Source organism: Nerophis ophidion, linkage group LG07 (genome assembly GCF_033978795.1).
Source record: "Nerophis ophidion isolate RoL-2023_Sa linkage group LG07, RoL_Noph_v1.0, whole genome shotgun sequence".
Classification (NCBI taxonomy): Eukaryota; Metazoa; Chordata; class Actinopteri; order Syngnathiformes; family Syngnathidae; genus Nerophis; species Nerophis ophidion.
In genome coordinates, this window is record NC_084617.1 from 22,171,375 (window position 1) to 22,193,439 (window position 22,065).

Sequence of the window (22,065 nt, forward strand, 5' to 3'; positions counted from 1 at the left end):
TTTTTAAATTTATAAAAACACAAAGCTGCCATGCAGGCTTTTTTGTACAAAACTGTCATTGCTCAAAAAAAACAAAAAAAAACTGGATTGACCTGAAGTTGAGCTGGAGATTTCAGCTTTGAAGTAAAAATAGTATTTATTGATTATTTTTTAACACCTTTATGAGTGGATGCTTTTTGAATCCAAGAGACCTTAAAGCAGACTTTTTTTTGAACAGTCATTGTTCAAAAAATAATGAACCTTCAGCAATGTTGTTTTGAATTATGGACCTATTTAAAGGGGAACTGCACTGTTTTTTATTTTTTATTTTTCCTACGGTTCACAATCTTTATGGCGAAAGATGGATTTTTTTTAATACATTCTAAATATTAAATTAACGTAAATAAAAGTCTGCTTACAGTGGAGCCAATGGGAGCTCCACTATTCAGTCCATAAAATTCAATAAATAAACATTCAAAAAGTGCCAACAGTACTCAATTTACATTTCGTGCCTTGAATATTAACCAAGTATTAGTGATGATATTATAATAAACACTAATGCAGGCAAACTATTTATAGCGGTGCCGTGATCACTTCCTGTGTGCGGATGTTGACATCAAGTGGTAAGGTGCTCCTCCCTTCCCTTCTCCCTGCAAGTTTATTCTAGATCATAAATCATCCCTCTCACTGGAAAATAAATGGCTGAAAAAAATTATCAGACAAGTTGGTACTTTGCTTTTAGTACTTGGGACTGACGAGGACGACACAAAAAGCACTTGTTCCCGCCCCCACACCGCCCAGCCCCTTTCTTCGCAAAGAATATGAGACATTTTTCACCTAAATGGGAATACATGAAAATCCTAGCAGTCGGCATCCTAATGACAGCAGACTTTTTACAGTAAGTGATGTTTTCATGAAGTCTGCAGTGAGCAGAAATCAGTGATGAAGAAAAAAATACAAACGTAATGATGCCTTTTTAAAATTAATGCGCCGCGTATGCTTACAATGATCAAAATGCGTAAATATGAAATGTTATTATATAAATGTGCCCATTTACTACATTACATATATGCTTACATCATGTGTGTATAAAACCATAATTGAGGTATTTTGACGTTTTTTTTAAGGGTTTTTAGGCACAATTGCACAGCTCCCACAGGCTCCATTGTTAGCAGACTTTTGATAAAAAATATTTAGAATGCATGAAAAAATATCCATCCATTGTCATGTCTTTCATTATTATTGTGAACGATAGGCAAAATTCCTAAAAAATTCTGTTCCCCTTTAAAGCTCCATTTGCTTCACATCAAATATTCAATTTGAGGAGATTATTTGGGGAAAATTGTCCATATTTTGTTCTTTGCAAAAAAAAGGCCGCAAAACATTAAAGGAAAATGTTACGTTAACGGATATGTCTGAAGTTAAGTGTTGAAAGTAAAAAAAAAGTAATATTAATGACATACATTTATGATTTTAATGACTAATGATTAATGACCCCTTTTGGGTCCCCCAGACCTTAATGTTCACTGAAATTGAGGGAAGCCTTAATAGTCACTGTATATTGTATTGGTTTTGAAAATGAAAACGTATCAAAATGGCCCCTGCATGCTTTGATATTACAGTGTGCGGCCCTCTGTGGAAAAAAAGTTTGTAGTTTAACTAGAGTTCTGCTAACATGGCCCCTTTCTGTTTTCCCAGAGCGGTCAGGAGGTCACGGGGACCATTTCGACATTGCTGAGCGCGTGGAGATGGGTCAGATGGCCTCTATGTTCTTCAACAAAGGTAAACGTTCGTGCCTGCCGCATCACGCCATTCACATTCCTTTCTAGAGGAACAGTCTAGAAAGGAGGGTTCTACCTGTCCACTGTCTCCACAAAGGAAGAGGCCGTAATTATTAAAGGAAGACGTGCCTCTGGTCATAATTACCTGTGGGAGACCTAATCGAGGCTAATAATTCCTACACTGTGTGTGCGTGCGTGCGTACAAGCTGTACTGCTGGCAAAGACGTTGAGGCTGCTCTTTCCTACCTGAGTGATTAAGGAGCTAATGAGCCCTCGGCCAAATGTAGACTGGGAGCTGTGTGCCCCTCATCAGCAACATGGTGGCAGCCTTGTCCTTCTCCTGACTCCTCCCCCCTCCTCGTCTGTCCACCTGCATCGCGCTAAGCTCCTTTTCAAGCGCACGTCTGAGACTCTACGGTGTGTCGCGGCGCTCGTCATTGTCGCACAAACGAGGGAACAGCTAAAGGTCAGACTGTGGCGGACAGCGCCCGCACCTCACATGGCCAGCAGGTGGAGCTCCTGGTGCACAGGCAGCCATGTTAGCGCCCTGATTTGCACTCAGCCTCTCGTTCGTCACCACGCCAGGTCCTCACGTGTGAGCCGCCATGATGGTGTACAGGTGACAGGCTGAGGTACTGATAGCGTTGTTAGGCTTCATGATGAAAGGACAAATAATTGTCTCACATACTAGTTTTATTTGTGAAATTAATTACATTATATGGCGCTTTTTGTCTAAAACTCAAAGCGCTGAAACCCATTATCTTCATTTAAAGCTAAATTTAAACCAATGTGGGGGGCAGTGGGAGCAACATGGAACCCTCAAGTTGCTGGAATGGCTGCTCTACAAACTGAGCAATGTTGCTCAGTTGAACAGTTAATTATGAACCGGAGACAAATAGCGTTCATTTATACTGCTTAATAAATGTCATTGTACCTGGGTTATATCGTTTGCGGCCCTAAAAGTAGCAGTTTTGCTCATTCAAAGTGTTTTTTTTTTTTTACCACAGCGCCATCTGCTGCAAACTGACTGTAACGACCAAATGTAAAAATGAAATGATTGTTTTAAATGGATCCCTACCAATATTTATGACGTCTCATTGGCCCATGCCAAACCTTTACCAAGTTAGTAGTTTGTACAACATCCTGCTAACCAACAAACCTTTAAGAAGGACTGTACTGTTTTGGAATTTTGCCTGTCATTCACAATCCTTACGTAAAATGAGCGTTATGTAAGACTGGGGAAGGAGACGGCACAACAACAGGATATTAAGATCAACAAGTTTATTGAGTGCTTGATGATTACATTGAGTGTGTATGCTACAATGTGTGGAAAGTATCCTATGTAATACCATAAGGTTTGTTGAGGTGCGTGTTGGGTGTTCAGCGTCCAAGTCCAAGGGGGGAGAAGCCACGGGTCCGAGGTCCGAGCGGGGGCCGAAGGCAGGAGAGAGAAGTCTGTAGGTCCAAAACGGGGTCAAGGATCAGGGAGAGCAAAACAAAGTCCAGGAGGGAAAAGCGGCAGCGGAGGTACACAGCAACGGCTGAGTTACGGGCACTACGGGGAGAGCGAGAGACAAAATAGAATCAGGGAACAAAGGCAAAAGGAAACAAGCAAACGAGCGAGATCAGGAGGGAAGTCAGAGACGCGAAGCTTACTGTGAACAGAGCTACGTTCCGACGAAGAGAGGTCAGTGACAAGGCTCTTTATCCTGTTGTCCTTCAGTAAACCCAGATGCGTTGATTACCAATCGGCTCCGGCTGCGGCATAGAGTGGGGGCGGTCTGTGCAGCGAGCACGGGGGCGTGTCTGGCAGCGCTTACAGCGGAGCTTCTAGGTGCTCCCGCAGAAGAGGGAAAAACAGACTGCGCGTACGGCAAGTACGAGGTGGCTTACAATGCAGCTAATGAGACTACACTATTGCGTCCATAAAACCTTTGAAAAAACATTGAAAAACTGCCAACAGTACTCAATTTATATGTCGCGATCTGAATAATAACAAAGTATTAGCGGAATTGCTAAAATCACTGCTGCATCGCCTCTGAGCTGGTGAAAATTAATTCTACATTATAAATCATGCCTCTCAGCTGGATAGTAAAAGGTTGTGGACATAAAGCGAGAAGTTGGTCAACTTTGACACAAAGACATGAAAAAATACTTGATTTTCAGCTATTTTTTTATAACAACCTCCGGGTGGATTATTAACCATTTGTCTAAATGGGAATATGTAAACATCCCATCAGTTGGCATCCCATTGAGAGCAGACATTGTGCCGTAAGTGAATGTTTTACTATATTCATAGTAGGCCAGGGCAATATGGCCTAAAAATAAAATCCTCTCTGGTCGGCAAGAGCGTATGACGCTACACGCGCGACAGTAAGTGACGTATGTAAGAAGGCGGGTTTGTTTTCCGTCTCTGTGAGAAGGAACGAAGAAATGCCAGTAATGTAATGCCCGCACATAAAAGCAACTGTGTGAGAACATATAATTGAATATTACGATATAGTCATTTTCTATATCGCACAGAGACAAACCTGCGATATATTGTTTATATCGATATATCGTCCAGCCCTACCTAAGCCTAATTCATAGTTTGTATTTCTTGTTAAGCACTTGACAATAGAGCTACATGATGCTTAGTGTATCACTAAACTGGATCTGTTTATCACTCAGCTTCAAAAACTTGTAAATCATCCTCCTTATATTCTGGATCAAAAATAAAAGTTTCTGGATCATCATTTGTCCCAAAGGAGTCTTTGTTGTTGAAGGGAAAAGCGAACGTTGTAATGCGTCTGTGAAATTAATACGCCACCGTATGCTAGAAATGAGCAGAATACGTGAATATTACATGTTATTACGAATGTTACTACATTACATATATACTTACAGTGTGTATATAAAACCTTAATGGAAGCGTTTTGATGATTTTTAGAGTGTTTTATGGGCGGAAAATAGTGAATCCAATTGATTCCATTGTTGGATGACTCTTGCTAGTGTTTATTTACAAGTTAGAATGCATAAAAAAAAAAAAACATGTGTTCTTGTCTTACAGTACATAAGGATTGCGAATGATAGGCTAAATTCTCCAAAAAGTGCCGTTCCACTTAACATAAACGTCTGCCTGCCACTTTATCCTTGTAGAGGTGGGTAAAGTAGCCATAATTTGTGCTCAAGTAAGAGTACTCTTACTTGAGTGTTGTAATATGACTCAAGTAAAAGTTGAAAAGTAGTCCTCAAAATAATTTATTAAGTAAATATTCAGTGTAAAACTACTCAAGTACTGAGTAACTTCTGATTTATTTAGTAGTCATTTGTGCAAACGTAAAACATGTAATACAAAAGATGCACTTTTTACAGTCACTTGTGAGGTTATAACTGGGCTAATGTCAGCATATATGAGCTAAAAGATAAAAACATCTATAATTTCCTGCAACATGTTTTCTCTCATTGGAAGTGGAATTCTTGTAGGCTTAAATGTGAAAATTTCTACTGACACACATGATATAAAGGTAAGTAAACATTGTTTAGAGTTGTGCTGCCTCTCGTTGCACGCCGTACTTTAATGCAAATAATCACTTTTTTACATTGTGTAGTTCGTGTGCGGTCATGTGATTGCCAGGCTTGTGTTTGGTGAAATGGAGTCAAAGGTCACTAGTGCTTACGTTGGACTGGTTAAGCAGAGTCATGTGAAAGTGCCCACCTGAAGAAATGTCTCTAACAAGCCAAAACAATAAGTATCTTCAAACAGTAACCAATAGATTAATTTAGAAGTAAAAGTAGCCTTTCTTTTTCGCAAAAGTATTCAAATTAGGCAAAAAGTATATTTCAATAAAACTGCTGTGACAAGGAAGATATATCCATAAAGGTACTTCAGTAAATGTAACAGAGTAAATATCGTGCATTACTACTGGGATGGAGGCAATTAGTTCACCCTGGTCAACCCCCGTGTGCACAGCTGACAAAGATCAGTATAAAAACACATTTAATCAAACGGAACCAAAATCATTCCAACAGACAAGATTGTGTTGTCCCACTCAAGAGATGTGTGGATTTATTCCAAAGCGACTCTTGCAAAAGTCTAAATTGCAAAGGATTATGGGTGTGTGGAGACAGATGTTAGCTTCTGATAGTCACTTCTTCCTCTTTTTGGGGAGCGGCAGCTCTAAAGTCACCAAAAAGACACGAGCAGTGTTGTCTTTGCATCCCTGCAACAATTGTCCTCATGTTGATCCTAATGATATTATATATTTATTATCATGGCACCTTGGAACACTCAATGCCACTTCAAATATGAAATACTTATCAGTTTGGGAAATGGGCCAAAAGTTATACTTAACAAAAACGTAAATGCTTAAAGACTTGTTTTTGCTCCCATTTGTCATGAGTTGAACTCAAAGATGTAAAACTTTTACTATACCTGTATACACAAAATACCTATTCCTCTCAAATATTGTTCACAAATCTGTGTTAGTGAGCATTTATTTGCCAAGATAATCCATCCCACCTAAGAGGTGTGGCATATCAAGATGCTGATTAAACAGAATGATTATTGCACAGGTGTGTCTTATGCTGCCCACAATTAAAGGCCATGGGCGATGCCCCCACCTGGCTGTAAATGGGACATATCCTGTTTTTTATTTGCTAATAACTAATATGTTTTGAAGCGGTCAAAGAATTGTAGCTTGTGGGATTTGGGGAATTATTGACATACTTAGAGGGAAATTACCATACAAAACGATAATTATCTACATATGGCAATACTGAATTTCTGTATTGATACAAGGCCAGACTCTAGTCCAACAAACCCGAAATTTCCCGTAATTGAACATGATCTAACCAAATCGAAGAAAGAACATAGCAACCATAATTAACCAATAATTATTTTTTAACAAATAATCGAAAAAAGAAAAGTCTTTTGGGGAAAATTGAAACATTGTAAACAATGACTATAGTTGAGGTGAGTATGTTTTAAACAAAGTACGAGTAATGTTTTTCTAGCTACTTGATCGGCTACTCTAGTGGTCACAATTGTTCGTCACAATTTCCCCACAGACGGGAAGAGTTTTCGTCGTAAATATTGGACAAGTTAAATTCTTATTCTTATTCAGCTCATTATTGGGACAAATTGACTCTTAACACACCTCAGACCTCAAGACAATCTTATTGGGTGTTTGACGTCTTTGGTCAGGAGGGAGAACAGCGCGATAGTCTTTCTGTGTACCTCACTTTATATATCTAGTGTTCTATTTACATATCCAATGTTCTATTTACACCAGGGGTGTCCAAACGTTTTCTAGAGAGGGCGGCATATATGAAAAAAATTGGGGATGCGAAGGCCGCTTTGATACAATTTGTACTTTGATGATATGAAAAGCTATATAATATAGGTCAATCAATAAACTATTTGAGCACATCTCTTAGCTTTGTGTTATTGCTAACAAATCGTATTTATGTATTTGTGCTCTAAATTAAGCATTTTTAAGCATAAGAATTGCCTTAAAAATCTATAAATATCAATTCTACAGTAGTATCGTGGCCACTGATTGGCTCAGCCTCAGCCAGTGTTTACTAACATGAGCGTGCTAATTGCTTAAACAATTTTGCAGCCAAATATCTTGGATTCTTTTAACTTACTTGACAAATACTAACATTAGTGTGCTGCCTCTTTTAGACCAATTTTGCAGCTGAATGCCTCAAACTTGTATAACTTACTTGATACATGCTAAATGTTAACATGCTAATGTTATCATGCTAGCATGCTAACATTTACATGCTAACTTTTTTTGTGTGTGCTATTTTTGCAGCTAAACACCTCAGAGTCATAAGACTTGGATCTTGATGACATTGCTAACTATTAACATGCTAGCATTTTTGCCAGTTTTACAGCCGAACATCCCAGAGTTAAATAACTTTGTAGTTTACACATTCTGACTTAGCATTTATGTTCCGGTAGTGCATTTCAGCAGCTTGCATATTTTATTTTTTTGTCCAACCCAGGATGTTTTTATTTTGTTTTTAAAATGTGTTACGGGCCAATAAAAAAGAAATAGCTAGCGGCCGCACTTTGGACACCCCTGATTTACATATCTGTGTTAAGTGTTGTATTTACCTATCTGACGTGCTATAAATATTTTATTGAGCTGTTTAATATGCAATTAATGTGTATTTACATGTCTAACGTTGCATTTACCTGTCTAATGTGCTATAAATGTTGCAAATTATAGGTCTAATGTGCTGTAAATGTTGCAAAATATAGGTTTAATGTGCTATTAATGTTGCATTCATAGGTCTAATGTGCCATAAATATTGCATTCATAGGTCTAATGTGCTATAAATGTTGCAAGTTATAGGTCTAATGTATTATAAATGTTGCAAAATGTAGGTCTAATGTGCTATAAGCTTTGCAAATTATAGGTCTAATGTGCTATAAGCTTTGCAAATTATAGGTCTAATGTGCTATTGAGGTGGAAAATTATAGGTCTAATCTGCTACAAATGTTTGCAAATTATAGGTCTAATGTGCTATAAATGTTGCACATTATAGGTCTAATGTGTTATAAATGTTGCAAATTATAGGTCTGTGTTTTAAATGTTGCATTTATAGGTCTAATGTGCTATAAATGTTGCAAAATGTAGGTCTAATGTGCTATAAGATTTGCAAATTATAGGTCTAATATGCTATTGAGGTGGCAAATTATAGGTCTAATTTGCTACAAATGTTGCAAATTATTGGTCTAATGTGCTATAAATGTTGCAAATTATAGGTCTAATGTGTTATAAATGTTGCAAATTATAGGTCTAATACGCTATAAATGTTGCAAATTATAGGTCTAAAATGCTATAAATGTTGCAAATTATAGGTCTAATGTGTTTTAAATGTTGCATTTACAGGTCTAATGTGATATAAATGGTGTATTTATAGGTCTAATATACTATAACTGTTGTGTTTTTAGGTCTAATGTGCTATAAATGTTGTATTTACAGGTCTAATGTGCTATAAATGTTGTATTTACAGTTGTAATTTGCTATAATTGTTGCAGAGTATAGGTCTGATGTGCTATAAATGTTGCAAAATATAGGTGCAATGTGCTATAAACATTGCAAATTATAGGTCTAATGTGCTATTGAGGTTGCAAATTATAGGTCTAATGTGCTACAAATGTTGCAAATTATAGGTCTTATGTGCTGTACATGTTGCAAATAAAAGGTCTAATGTGTTATAAATGTTGCAAATTATAGGTCTAATATGCTATAAATGTTGCATTCATAGGTCTAATGTGCTATAAATGATGCAAATTATAGGTGTAATGTGCTATAAATGTTTTTATAGGTCTAATGTGCTATATGTGTTGTAGTTATAGGTCTAATGTGTTATAAATGTTGTATTTACAGGTCTAATGTGCTATAAATGTTGTATATACAGGTCTAATGTGCCATAATTTTTGTAAAGTATAGGTCTAATGTGTTATAAATGTTGTATTTACATGTCTAGTGTGCTGTAAATGTTGTATAAACCTGTCTAATGTTCGATTTACATGTTTAATGTGCTATAAATGTTGTATTTACATGTCGAGCCAGTGAGCTGCGTCCTGCATATGTTTGTGTGTTTACAAGGTGGCACCTCTCTGCTTTGTCCTATTTGCTTATTTTTAGGGACAAAGTGTCTGTGTCGTTGCCGCCTCAGGGCTCGGCTCCATTTAGACTCAATTTGTGACACTGTGAATCATCCGTTCATCAAACTTTCCCTCTGATATTTCCCCAGCAGACAGATTTGAATGTGAGCGCAGCAAGGTTAATGAGGTGGAAGTCTCTCCAGCGCCTCAGATGAGTCATTTATTTGTGACCAAGCACCTTCAGTATTTTATTTCTTTTTCATTCTAATGTTAGCTTATTGTCATATACCAGTGGTTCTCAATTATTTTCTCTCGTGCTCCTTTAAGGGACATCATTTTTGGATCTCCCAAAGGATCCCACTTTCTTTGAAAAGTACTATTGGTTACACAATTTTAACGAAAACCACAACAAAAAACGATCTCATAAGCCTCGTGCTCACCTTAATGCGGTAATACATCCGCCCCCCGGTGATGAGAACTTAATTTGAATGTTGCTTCGCTGCTGGGTGGCTGTAATGGCGGCTGTCATTCATGGGCGTCCTGCTGATGGACGATGACTACACCTCTCTCTCCTCCGCCCAGACACATTTTGCAGAACGAGCGAGCGCCTGTGGCTCACGATAATTGGGAAATATTAGTTAACATAGCGACGATGGTTATCATCGCCACGCTCATGCTGAGCTCATCCACCTCGTCTGTGTTGATACATGGCTGAAGTTATCACTCTTTTAGCTAAAAAAAAAAAAAATCTACAGGCCGCACACAGTCCACTGGTTCACCTTGGATTTGTTTGGATTAAGAAAACTGTAATTCCCATAGGAAACAAATACCTTTATACCACAGGTGTCAAACTCAAGGCCTGGAGGCCAGATTTGGCCCACCACATATTTTATGTGGAAATAAAACTACTTAATCAACGAATACATATTGTAAAAAGAAATTATGTTTTGGCAGAAAAAAATACATGCATGCATCCATCCATCCATTCATCTATTTTCTACCGCTTATTCCCTTTGGGGTCGCGGGGGGCGCTGCTGCCTATCTCAGCTACAATCCGGCGGAAGGCAGTGTACACCCTCACAAGTCGCCACCTCATCGCAGGGCTACATGCATGCAATTGCATATATTTCTATTCAGCATGTAATATTGTAAAAAAATATATTATCCTTTTTGTTTCTTAAACCAAAAATATTCAAATATCTGATTGACTTGGGTATGAACCTGTGATAATGTTGTTCATGCTACTAATATACTGTTTGTTACATTTGTTTGAATTTGGGTTGGAGGGTAGTTAATGTGTAATAATAATGAACTATTAGACTTGTCCAGGGTGTACCCCGCCTACCGCCCGAATGCAGCTGAGATAGGCTCCAGCATCCCGCGCGACCCAATGAGACAAGCGGTAGAAAATGGATGCAATGGTTTGTTTTGTTTTCATGTTAGCATTTAAATGCCTACTGAAATGAGATTTTCTTATTTAAACGGGGATAGCAGGTCCATTCTATGTGTCATTCTTGATAATTTCACAATATTGCCATATTTTTGCTGAAAGGATTTAGTAGAGAACATCCACGATAAAGTTTGCAACTTTTGGTGCTGATAAAAAAGCCTTGCCTTTAACGGAAGTCGCAGACGATGACGTCACAAGCAGCAAGAGCTATTCGGACCTAGAAAACGACAATTTCCCCATTCATTTGAGCAAGGATGAAAGATTCGTGGATGATGATATTGATAGCGAAGGACTAGAAAAAATAAATAAATAAAGTTAAAAAAAAAAGCCGATTGCATTGGGACGGATTCAGATGTTTTTAGACACATTTACTAGGATAATTCTGGAAAATACCATATCTTTCTATTGTGTTGCTAGTGTTTTAGTGAGATTAAATAGTACCTGATAGTCGGGGGTGTGTGTCCACGGGTGTCTTGAGGCCAGTGTCTGAGGGAAGTCACGGCAGATACAAGGATGGCGCAAACTCCACAGATCTCCGGTAAGAGGCGACTTTTTACCACAATTTTCTCACCAAAAACTGCCGGTTGACAAGTGGTTGGGCACCATGTTCGCTTGACCGCTCTGATCCATAGTAAAGCTTCACCTCGGGGAATTTTAAACAAGGTATCACCGTGTGTTTGTGTGGCTAAACGCTAAAGCTTTCCAACTCCATCTTTCTACTTTGACTTCTCCATTATTAATTGAACAAATTGCAAAAGATTCAGCAACACAGATGTCCAGAATACAGTTTAATTGCGCGATGAAAAGAGATGACTTTTAGCCGCAAATGGTGCCACGCTAATATTTCCTGACAGTCCGTGACGTCACGCACATGCATCATCATTCCGCGACGTTTTCAACAAGAAACTCAGCGGGAAATTTAAAATTGCAATTTAGTAAACTAAACCGGCCGTATTGGCATGTGTTGCAATGTTAATATTTCATCATTGATATATAAACTATCAGACTGCATGGTCGGTAGTAGTGGGTTTCAGTAGGCCTTTAAGCTGGCGCCATTCAGTTTGTGAGTTTATGAAAGTGCAGTTATCATTGACTGTTTTTCCATCGTTTTAAATTTAAATGTTACACTAACCATCAAATAAACTTAAACCATAACAATTAGTTGTTTTACCACGAGTATCAATGTTACCGTTTTTATCGCTACAGTTTTAAATATCAACAATATATTTTTTTATGGCTAGTAATGGGTGCAGCCTTTAGTAACTACTGTAATCTGTTCCAATGTCAGACCCAAAACACTTTGATGCTCGTTTAACGCAGCTGTCTTTGGCAAGAAGTCAATTACTGTACGTGCTATTCTGCCAACACTCGCACACAGGAGTCCCTTTGATGCCCTCACAAACAATCAGGAACCACAAAAAAAATCCCTAACTATAACAACCATATTGCTCCAACAATAAACATTTAACAAAGTAAAATCCACTTCACTGACAAGAAAAGGGACGTCAATTATGAAGATTGTTTAAACTCCGAGCTTTTGTATAACTTCAAAAGAGCGTTTTGTACGTCAGCTTTACTTACTCCCTTTTCATTGCATTCGTAGTTAACATCTAATGTTGTATTTAACTGCTCAAAGTGTGGTTTTGTGCTCATTAACTTGATGAATGCTTGTTTACGCGCTGCTATCGTTCCCACCGTTCAATTCCCTAACACTGTCTTTGTTGGAAGAAGCAATGGAGTTGTATATCTGCCACTTTTTATTCGCCTTCAGTGGACCTGCCTTGACTTTCCTTGGCAGTAATCAATTAGCCGCTAACCGCTGACCCCCCGCCCGGTCGTGAGCCCCCGGAGGGTGATGGATGAGCGGGTCACAGCGATGATCAGTCGGCTGTTTGAAGCCGGGCGGTGAGGAAAACTCTTTGTGTGATAATTATTTTATTTAATTACTGCTGTTTAATATTTTGCAGCATTAACGCGGAGGGATGAGTGTGCATGTTAAAACAGGCGCGCAGAGAGTGGCCATGTTTGTCTGCCAACAACATTTCCTGAGGAGGTGTTTGCTCAGCTGATGGAGTCCTATTAAACCTTTATTGATCCTTCCAATGTTGTCTTTCAGTGGGCGTGAACATGTTCTACATCTGCATCATCGTGTACCTGTACGGAGACCTGGCCATATACGCCGCAGCTGTCCCTATCTCGCTGATGGAGGTGGCATGGTGAGAATGCGCTTTATCGCGTATTCTTTTATTGAGGAATAAAACTTGCATATGAAATTATTTTTACGGCTCGACCCTCCGCCCCCTCTTCCCTCCGCGTTTGCAATTCGCGCTCGGCCGCGTTTTGGCAGAACAACCAGGTTGGCTGATGTGTTTGCGGAGAGTGAGACAATAAGCTGACACCGCCGACCCCCTGCTGCCGCTCCCAGGAATCTCGGACGTGTCCACTGGCTTCCAGACCTGTTTTTATTACGCAACGTTTGGCCAGGCTGGGATGCGAATATGTTTTATTATCAACTTAGACAGGTGGCGCTCGAAAGCTGCAAAAGCACATTGTGTTGTTTTAGTGGCAGGATGGGAGCCTGCAACAATGGTGCCTCTTCATACTTGTAAAAGAAAGACTGAAGTAAAGTTGTTGTGGAGATATATTACGCCTTCATTAGGTACATAATGTAAACAAAACTATAGCGAAACCTCCATTTACAACAGGGGTCGGGAACCTTTCTGGCTGAGAGAGCCATGAAACCAAATATTTTAAAATGTATTTCCGTGAGAGCCATATAATATTTTTTAACACTGAATAAAACTAAATGTGTGCATTTTTAAGTAATACCAACATTTTTAGAATATAATAAGTCCCTTATTCTTTTTGATAACAATGTTATTCTGAAGCTAACCAATAATAAATCAAATACTTCTTACCATTAATGCGACTTCTTGAACAGGTGCGGTAGAAAACGTATTGATGGATTAAAATGCATGAGAATTTTTTATATTTTGAACATTATCTTTAACACTGTGATTACCAGCGGAATTATTCATTACTTATTGTGTTAAGCAATGTCAGCTAAGATTTATCTGAGAGCCAGATGCAGTCATCAAAAGAGCCATATCTGGCTCTAGAGCCGTAGGTTCTCTACCCCTGATTTACAGACTTAATTGGTTCTTGAACATGTAATGAAGAATTGGTTCCAGCATTGACAAAGGTCCATATTTTAGTGAAGGTTTGTGCACTTTAAACACAATATAAAGTCCTATACACCAAAAAAATGTTTCTTAGTCATTAAGGAGATTTCTTGTAACCAGGTCGGTCCTACTCTCTTTATACATGACTCTACCAATACAAGTCTCTTCAGCGCAAGAATTATGACTAAAGTGGTGAACCTGTATTATTATTTTTTTATTAATAATTTGATTAGAATTCATGTATTGTATACATTTATTTTGTGTTTTTTTTTCTGAATGCCCTTTTTTTGCAGTATATTTCTTTAGGATGTATTTTATTAATCAGCCTTACCTAAGTCATGGTAATAATCTTTGATTTACACATGCTTTCATATCATTTAAAAAGGTGTATCCTGTTCGAAAAAGTTATTTAATTTATTTAAAATCAAGCGTAAAATTACTGTTTTAGTGTTATTTTTGACTGAGCCCCTCCTTTGTTGAACAATTGGGCCCTAAGGTCATATAGGTTAACAAACCCTGCTATACAGTACCATATATCAACAAACATAACAAGGAGGTGATGGATCTAAAACGACAACAGGCTGAACTATCCTGTATGCACTACTCTGCCAACACGCGCACACACACACACAGCTGTCCCTTTGGTGCCCTCACAAACAATCAGAAATCACACAAATCCTCAACTTTAACAACCGTTCTGCTGCAACGATAAACATTAAAAAAAGTTAACTTTGTTTTTCATTAACATTGGCAAATGAGCAGCTGTCAAGAGGACAGAGGAGCAAACAAGGAGCAATTTTTTTGACCTTGGGGCCCAACTTTTCCACGACAGAGGGCCCTGGGCCCACTCATATCAACACTGAATTAGTCATCTTTCTCTTGGTTTTTTGCTCCTCCTCTTTGATTCATACTCAAGTTATTATATGTAACCCGCCAACAGTTTAACTGGACAACCCTTGTCAAATTAAGTGTTGATCACAAAGATTATTATTATCAAGGCTTAGGTTAAGCTGATTCCTAAACTAAATACTTATCAAATTTACTGCAAAAAAAATGGAATCATACATATATATTTTTTTAAATTACGCTGTGCCAAAAATATTTAAATTCTAACAAAATAAATAATATATACATTTTTCTTTTATAAACTGTCAATGAAATGTAAGCAAATAAAAATACAGCTTCACCACTTAAGTCATAATTTTTGCGCTTAAGAAACTCCTATGACTTTAACACAGTTTGTTTGATATTTTAATCACTCCCACAAGTGATGGGAAAGTGTATTAAAACTGAGGACCGCTGCCACCCATACAGACCACAGTTAAGAAACAGATATTTTTGGTGACCCTCTAAGAGCGCCGTTAAACACTGACTTACTGTACAATGTCTGCTCTCACTGGTATGACGACTGATGGGATGTTCATATCTTCTCGTTTAGGTGAAGAATTTATCATAATTGTATTTAAATAAAATAAAAAGGGGCCGCAAACGAATGTCTTGGGATGTCAAAGTTGATCAACTTTTCAGTTTATGCCCACAACCTCCTACTTTTCAGGTGAGAGGCATGATTTATATTCTACTAATTACTTTCACCAACTCAGAGGCGGTGCAGCAACTCAATATGTCAATATAGCAGAGCGCTCTGTGCGCTGCTAAAAATAGTTTGTCTGCATTAGCGCTTTTGATAATATTGCTAATACTTGGTTAAAATTCAAGTCACAAGATGTTAATGTAGTATTGTTGACAGTTTTGGATGTTTTTTTTTAGCGGCTTTTATGGGCGCATTAGTGTATTCCCATTAGCTGCATTGTTGGCCACCTCGTACTTCCTTAGAATGGATAAAAAAACAAAACATATGTGTTCTTGTCATACATGAGGATTGTACATTTATAGGCAAAATTCCCCCAAAAAGTGCAGTTCCCTTTTAATGCTGTCGTACATTACAACATTGCTAACGCTGTAATCGCTTGTGTGCAGTGGAAACCACTCGTGCAGCGCTGGATCTGTGAAGTACAACGACACAGATGCATGCTGGGGCTCCGTCACCAGGAAAGACGCCTACAGGGTGTTTCTGGTGAGTCAACTGAAACTTTTTTTTTCACTCACTTTGTTGGCACGCATGACAATGTGGGGGCGCTTCTCTCCTCAACGGCATGAGCCCACAATGTGCGTCATCGTCACACTGGACAGCACGTTGAAGCCCCGCGAGCCCATCGCTCACTCCGCTCCCCTGATAACGTTGATCAGGCCGCTTGTGCGATGAGTGGACGTGTCCTTGAAGTCTTAAGTGAGCCAAACACGGGTTTTTCGTTTACTTTATCTCAATTCCGCTGCACTGATAGATGTGCAGATCTCCCGTTCACAGTCTTCACTCCCACTTTTAAAATCACCTCAAGTCATGTAGAAGAATAGAACAGAAGAACTTTGTCATTGCACTTAAAAAAAAAATACAACGAGATTATTTTCAATATACAATTACAGCAGTGTGCAGAACAGGAAGACTGATGGGTCGCCCTGTAATAAAAAGGTCAGAAAACGTAAACAAAGGGGGAGGAATAGGACATTTAACGTTAAAACCTGATTGGCCAAGCTTTGCCAACAAATGTAATATGAATAATTTAAATTTGTGTCACAGGCTCGTGTACTTGAACCATCATGGATTTAATCCATTTAGCCAATTTTGCAGCCGAACACCTCAGACTCCTTTTAACTTCCATGACACATGCCAACTATTAGCAAGCTAGCATTAGTGTGCACCTCTTTTGGCCAATTTTGTAGCTGAACGCCTTACTCGTATAACTTACTTGATAAATACTAAATGTTAGCATGCTAACATTATCATGCTAGCACCTATCCACAGTAGATGACTTTACCTGTGTGAAGTTGCCCCCCATATCATTGCACATATTGAGATAATACTGCCATTCGTTTGCACTATGAAACTTTTCGTTTGTGCCCTTACGGTTTTTCACCATTTCTAAAATACTTTTTCTGACTAGTGATGTCATCCAGCCCCTCCACTTTGTCCAAATCTCTCACAACTTGTCCCATTAATTTTTTTTTTTTTTTAATGTAATGGGGCTGTTTACAAATATTTAATGTGTTAATAACATAAAAATTATAATAGACACATTTTTATTTTATCACAAATGTGGCTCAAACGAGTGGGAGAAGTTTTGGGAGATTTTTTTCTGGGGGGGCTGGTTATGAACCATATAACGTTAGCATAAAAAATATAATAGTTAGTAACTAGCCCAGCAGGAACAAGACGTTGATACAACATTGATTATACAAAGTGGCAGAGGGGTCAGTGCATGTGCCTCACAATACGAAGGTCCTGAGTAGTCCCGAGTTCAATCCCGGGCTCGGGATCTTTCTATGTGGAGTTTGAATGTTCTCCCCGTGACCGCGTGGGTTCCCTCCGGGTACTCCAGCTTCCTCCCACCTCCAAAGACATGCACCTGGGGATAGGTTGATTGGCAACACTAAATGGTCCCTAGTGTGTGAATGTTGTCTGTCTATCTGTGTTGGCCCTGCGATGAGGTGGCGACTTGTCCAGGGTGTACGCCGCCTTCTACCCGAGTGCAGCTGAGATAGGCTCCAGCACCCCCCGCGACTCCAAAAGGGACAAGCGCTAGAAAAATGGATGGATGGATGGACCTTTAAAACGTTGCAAAAATAGTTGTATCTGTAAATTGAGACAACGTTAATGTCTAACGTTGGATCCACGTTGTTGGTTGGGAAAAGACCAAATATCAATGTTCAAATAAATGTCATAACCTGACATTGAATAAACGTCCTCAAAAAGCAAGTTGTTACAACGTTGTATCTGTTTTGTAAAATATTGGTTGGAAAATGACCTAATATCAATGGTCAAATCGTCAGAAACCAACATTGATTTAACGTTGTCAAAAAGAATGTTATTTCAACGTTATGTTTGAGTTGCTCAACATCAGGACCTAATTCAACAAGTACTCAATGTAGTTTTAATGTCTTGTGCCTGCTGGGAGGGGTGTAACGATAGATGGATTTGTATTCTTAAATTTCAAGTACCGGTACATCAATCTGTGCTCAGTTAATGAGCCTTCAGGAAGATAGGTATCGATCCAACACCGTTTTGAAAGGGACTAGGTTGATTTTATCAATACTAGAAAAATTAAACCATCGGATTTAAGAACGGCAGGCTTTATAGGAAGTTTAGCACTTGGAAAAATAGGACGTTAAACGTTAAGTCTATTTGACCGTCTGTGATGTCATCAAAACAAAAAATGGCGGAAAGCTATGGTGGTCAAAAAAGGTCGAATCGCAAACGCCACAAAACAATATCATAAATTACAACACAACAACTTTCAGCTACAGCACCATTGCAAAAGCCACAGCAAATACAAACGACACAACACAATAATATGAAGCCCCAACACAACTTTTAAGCCACAAAAGACTCGGCCGACACAACGGAAGTGACAGTAGAGCAAGTTACGGCAATGCACTGATTTCCGAAAGACAATAAGAAGTCATCCGATGAGAAAGAAATAGAAGAGATGGATGAAGGAGGATATGGAAAAGAGGCAGAAAGGGGCCAACACCATTAACAGGGACGTGGGGGCATACATGCATCCACACACCTGGGACACTGTTCGGCGACACCATGGCGGGGAACAGATACTGTATCGCCAAGTTTGTTTAGCAGGTAAATCTAGTGTTAAAATGCTGGTTCCTGTACTTTTATTGAAAATTGCGAGCAGAAAGTTTCCTGCTGTTGATTCAAACTAAAGAGTTGCTTGCACTTTATTCAAATAAGATGTGAAATGTATTTGCCATGAATTGTTTTTTACTTGCTTGTTTGCATCCATAATTCATTCATACTTATTCCCTTACAAGAAATAACATGAATATAGGAAGCTTCACCTGCAGCATCCAGTATCCACTGTTTCACAGTCACACTGCTTAAATCGGTTTTGCTAAAAAGGTACTGAATCAATTTCAACTCACTGAATCGTTACGGATCCAATGAACCCAATAAAATGAAGTTGTTCTTGAATCGCATTGATAACCACAAATAGCGAATCGAATCGTTGTTAAAACAAATCTTTACGGCCCTATTAATGACATAACAACTATAATAGTTAAATAAAAATAAGTATGACAAGATTTTGACAAGGTGGGGAGGCCGGATGACATCATTAGTCAGAAAATGTATTTTAAAAACCGTAACGGCACAAAGTAAAATGTTACGGCATAAACATAGCAAAAACGAATGCCAGTGTTATTTTAATATAACGATAATGGGGGCCGACTTCATATTGGTGACGACTTTCTCCCTAACATTCTTTCCCTAAGCCCACAACATAATGAAAAGAAATATATTAGGACATGCCTCTTTGTTTGCTTTTTGCTCACTCACCCTAAAAGATTCTGTACATTGATTTATTTGTATTGCTTGCCACAGGGCTAAATTTGGCGCTACCTGTTACGCACTTGCTCATAAATACATTAAAATGGGACTGTTACAACCCTGTACAGCAGGTGGCACCGTAACTCTCCTTCTTAATACACCTTATAAGCACCTGGTCTGTCAGAGTAAATATATTCAGCAAGTACAAATACGAGCTGTCTCTCTTCAAAATTTGAGTTATGAATCTCCCCACCACAAGGTGGCGTAGTGAATGTCACAGTGAAACCCAATGCTCGCTAGCATTAGCTTATAGCTAGAAATAAATGTGTTTTTCCAAGCATGGCAAGGAAGAAAGTGAGTGTGAAAGAAGCGGATAATATTCATTGACTTAAAGAAATACATCATCCATAAAACATGACAGAGCGTGTAATTGACTCGGAGGTAGTTAGAGCGTAGCCCTGCTAGTCCGCATCACACTGAAGCAAAACAAGTCGCTAATGCCAGCCATGTATGTTAAAATAATATCCAAACTGCTGACCATGAAAATATGGAGAAGCTGCTGATGGTGTCTTCAAAGGAGAAATCCACTCTCCAGGCTAAATGCTGGAAATATTAAATTACTTCCAAAAAGTACTGTAGTTGTTTGTACTACATTCTCTTGTTTTCATACAATTTTCATCCTAAAAGTTTATTTTTCTTTTTAAAAGGCATGTTACATGTTAATTATGATGTTTTACGGGCCAAACACAAATGTAATGTGTATTATTTCAATTAAGCGAGCGAGGCGATTTCGCAATAAGGTATTTTTGAGGTACCAGCCATGTCACAGAACCAACTGAACTTTCATCCCAACGTACCGTTGAATTGAGACCCATCTTGAGCAGGGATTCTCAAATGTGGGCTCCATCTAGTGGTACGCCAAAGAATCACTGAATTAAAGTACAGTGGTTTATTATCCTATATTAAAACACAGTGGTACTGTTCAAACTATGTGTAATGTCACAGTGACCAAAAATAAAGCGCAGCCTTGTTTTAATGAATACTTAGGCCTACTACGCTACTGTATTTTAATGTTGGTCATTATGGTGGTACTTGAAAACCGCTGCAATAGAGCGATGTGTCCGTTCCATCCATCTATTTTCTAGCGCTTATTCCCTTTGGGGTCGCGGGTGGGGCTGGTGCATATCTCAGCTACAATTGGGCGGAAGGCTAGTACACCCTGGATAAGTCGCCACCTCATCGCAGGGCCAACACAGATAGACACACAACATTCACACTCACATTCACACAATAGGGCCAATTTTAGTGTTGCCAATCAACCTATACCCAGGTGCATTTCTTTGGAAGTGGGAGGAAGCCGGGGTACCCGTAGGGAACCCACGCATTCACGGGGAGGACATGCAAACTCCACACAGAAAGATCCCGAGCCCGGCATTGAACCCTGACTACTCAGGACCTTCGTATTGTGAGGCAGACGCACTAACCCCTCTTCCACCGTGAAGCCCTAGAGCGATATAGTGTTGTCAAATTTATATTTGTCATCGACACTCCAAAGACATGCACCTGGGGATAGGTTGATTGGCAACACTAAATTGGCCCTAGTGTGTGAATGTGAGTGTGAATGTTGTCTGTCTATCTGTGTTGGCCCTGCGATGAGGTGGCGACTTGTCCAGGGTGTACCCTGCCTTCCGCCCGATTGTAGCTGAGATGGGCGCCAGCGCCCCCCGCGACCCCGAAAGGGAATAAGCGGTAGAAAATGGATGGATGGATGGATTTTACTCATGTTTTTTTGCTCACATGTGTCATTAAAGATTAAGCAAATTGTTTAATGATGTCATAAGTAGGGCTGGGCGATATGGCTGAAAACTGTATCATGATATAAATGTTTTATATTGGTCAATACTGATAATTGTTGACATTTTCTATAGCCTATGGAAAGTAAAAAGCAGGAGAAAAATACATTAAATGTAAACATTTTATATCAAATGTAAACGTCCTCTGATTATAATCCCCTCCACTATCAAGGAATGGTAAATGGGTTATACTTGTATCTCGCTTTTCTACCTTTTTAAGGAACTCAAAGCGCTTTGACACTATTTCCACATTCACCCATTCACACACACTGAGGGCGGGAGCTGCCATGCAAGGCGCTAACCAGCACCCATCAGGAGCAAGGGTGAAGTGTCTTGCTCAAGGACACAACGGACGTGACTAGTATGGTAGAAGGTGGGGATTGAACCAGGAACCGTTGGGTTGCTGGCACAACCACTCTCCCAACTCACCACGCCGTGAACGACATAAAGGAAATGTCAACACAAGCATTGAAAACAATCAATGTAAACCAATCCATCCATTTTCTACCGTTTGTCCCTTTTGGGGTCGCGGGGGGTGCTGAAGCTTATCTCAGCTGCACTCGGGCAGAAGGCGGGGTATGTAAACAAAATTGTTAAATCACATTGAACACCCAACAATAAGCTCTTAAAAAGAAGGTGCACAAATTTTAAAATCCTTAATAAAATGTAACAAAATAGTGCAAAGATTGAAAATGTAAACATAGAGAAACCTGAGAAGTATGTTCTGCAAGTTTAGTGCCAGAAGGTTGCAGCTGTGCTGTAAAAGGGGAGCACGGCTCAGGTGGTGTGGTATTACCGGTCTTGGTGGGGACGAGC

General features: G+C 39.1%; 1 protein-coding gene across 1 annotated transcript in view; it reads left to right on the forward strand.

Annotated features, from left to right (window-relative positions):
• tmem104 (transmembrane protein 104) overlaps positions 1 to 22,065 on the forward strand; it is an 86,622-nt gene that overhangs the window by 17,674 nt on the left and 46,883 nt on the right. The window contains exons 6-8 of the mRNA XM_061905669.1: positions 1,678 to 1,761; positions 12,936 to 13,035; positions 15,979 to 16,075. Of these exons, the coding sequence (XP_061761653.1) occupies positions 1,678 to 1,761; positions 12,936 to 13,035; positions 15,979 to 16,075 (281 nt within the window). The remainder of the gene's footprint in view (positions 1 to 1,677; positions 1,762 to 12,935; positions 13,036 to 15,978; positions 16,076 to 22,065) is intronic.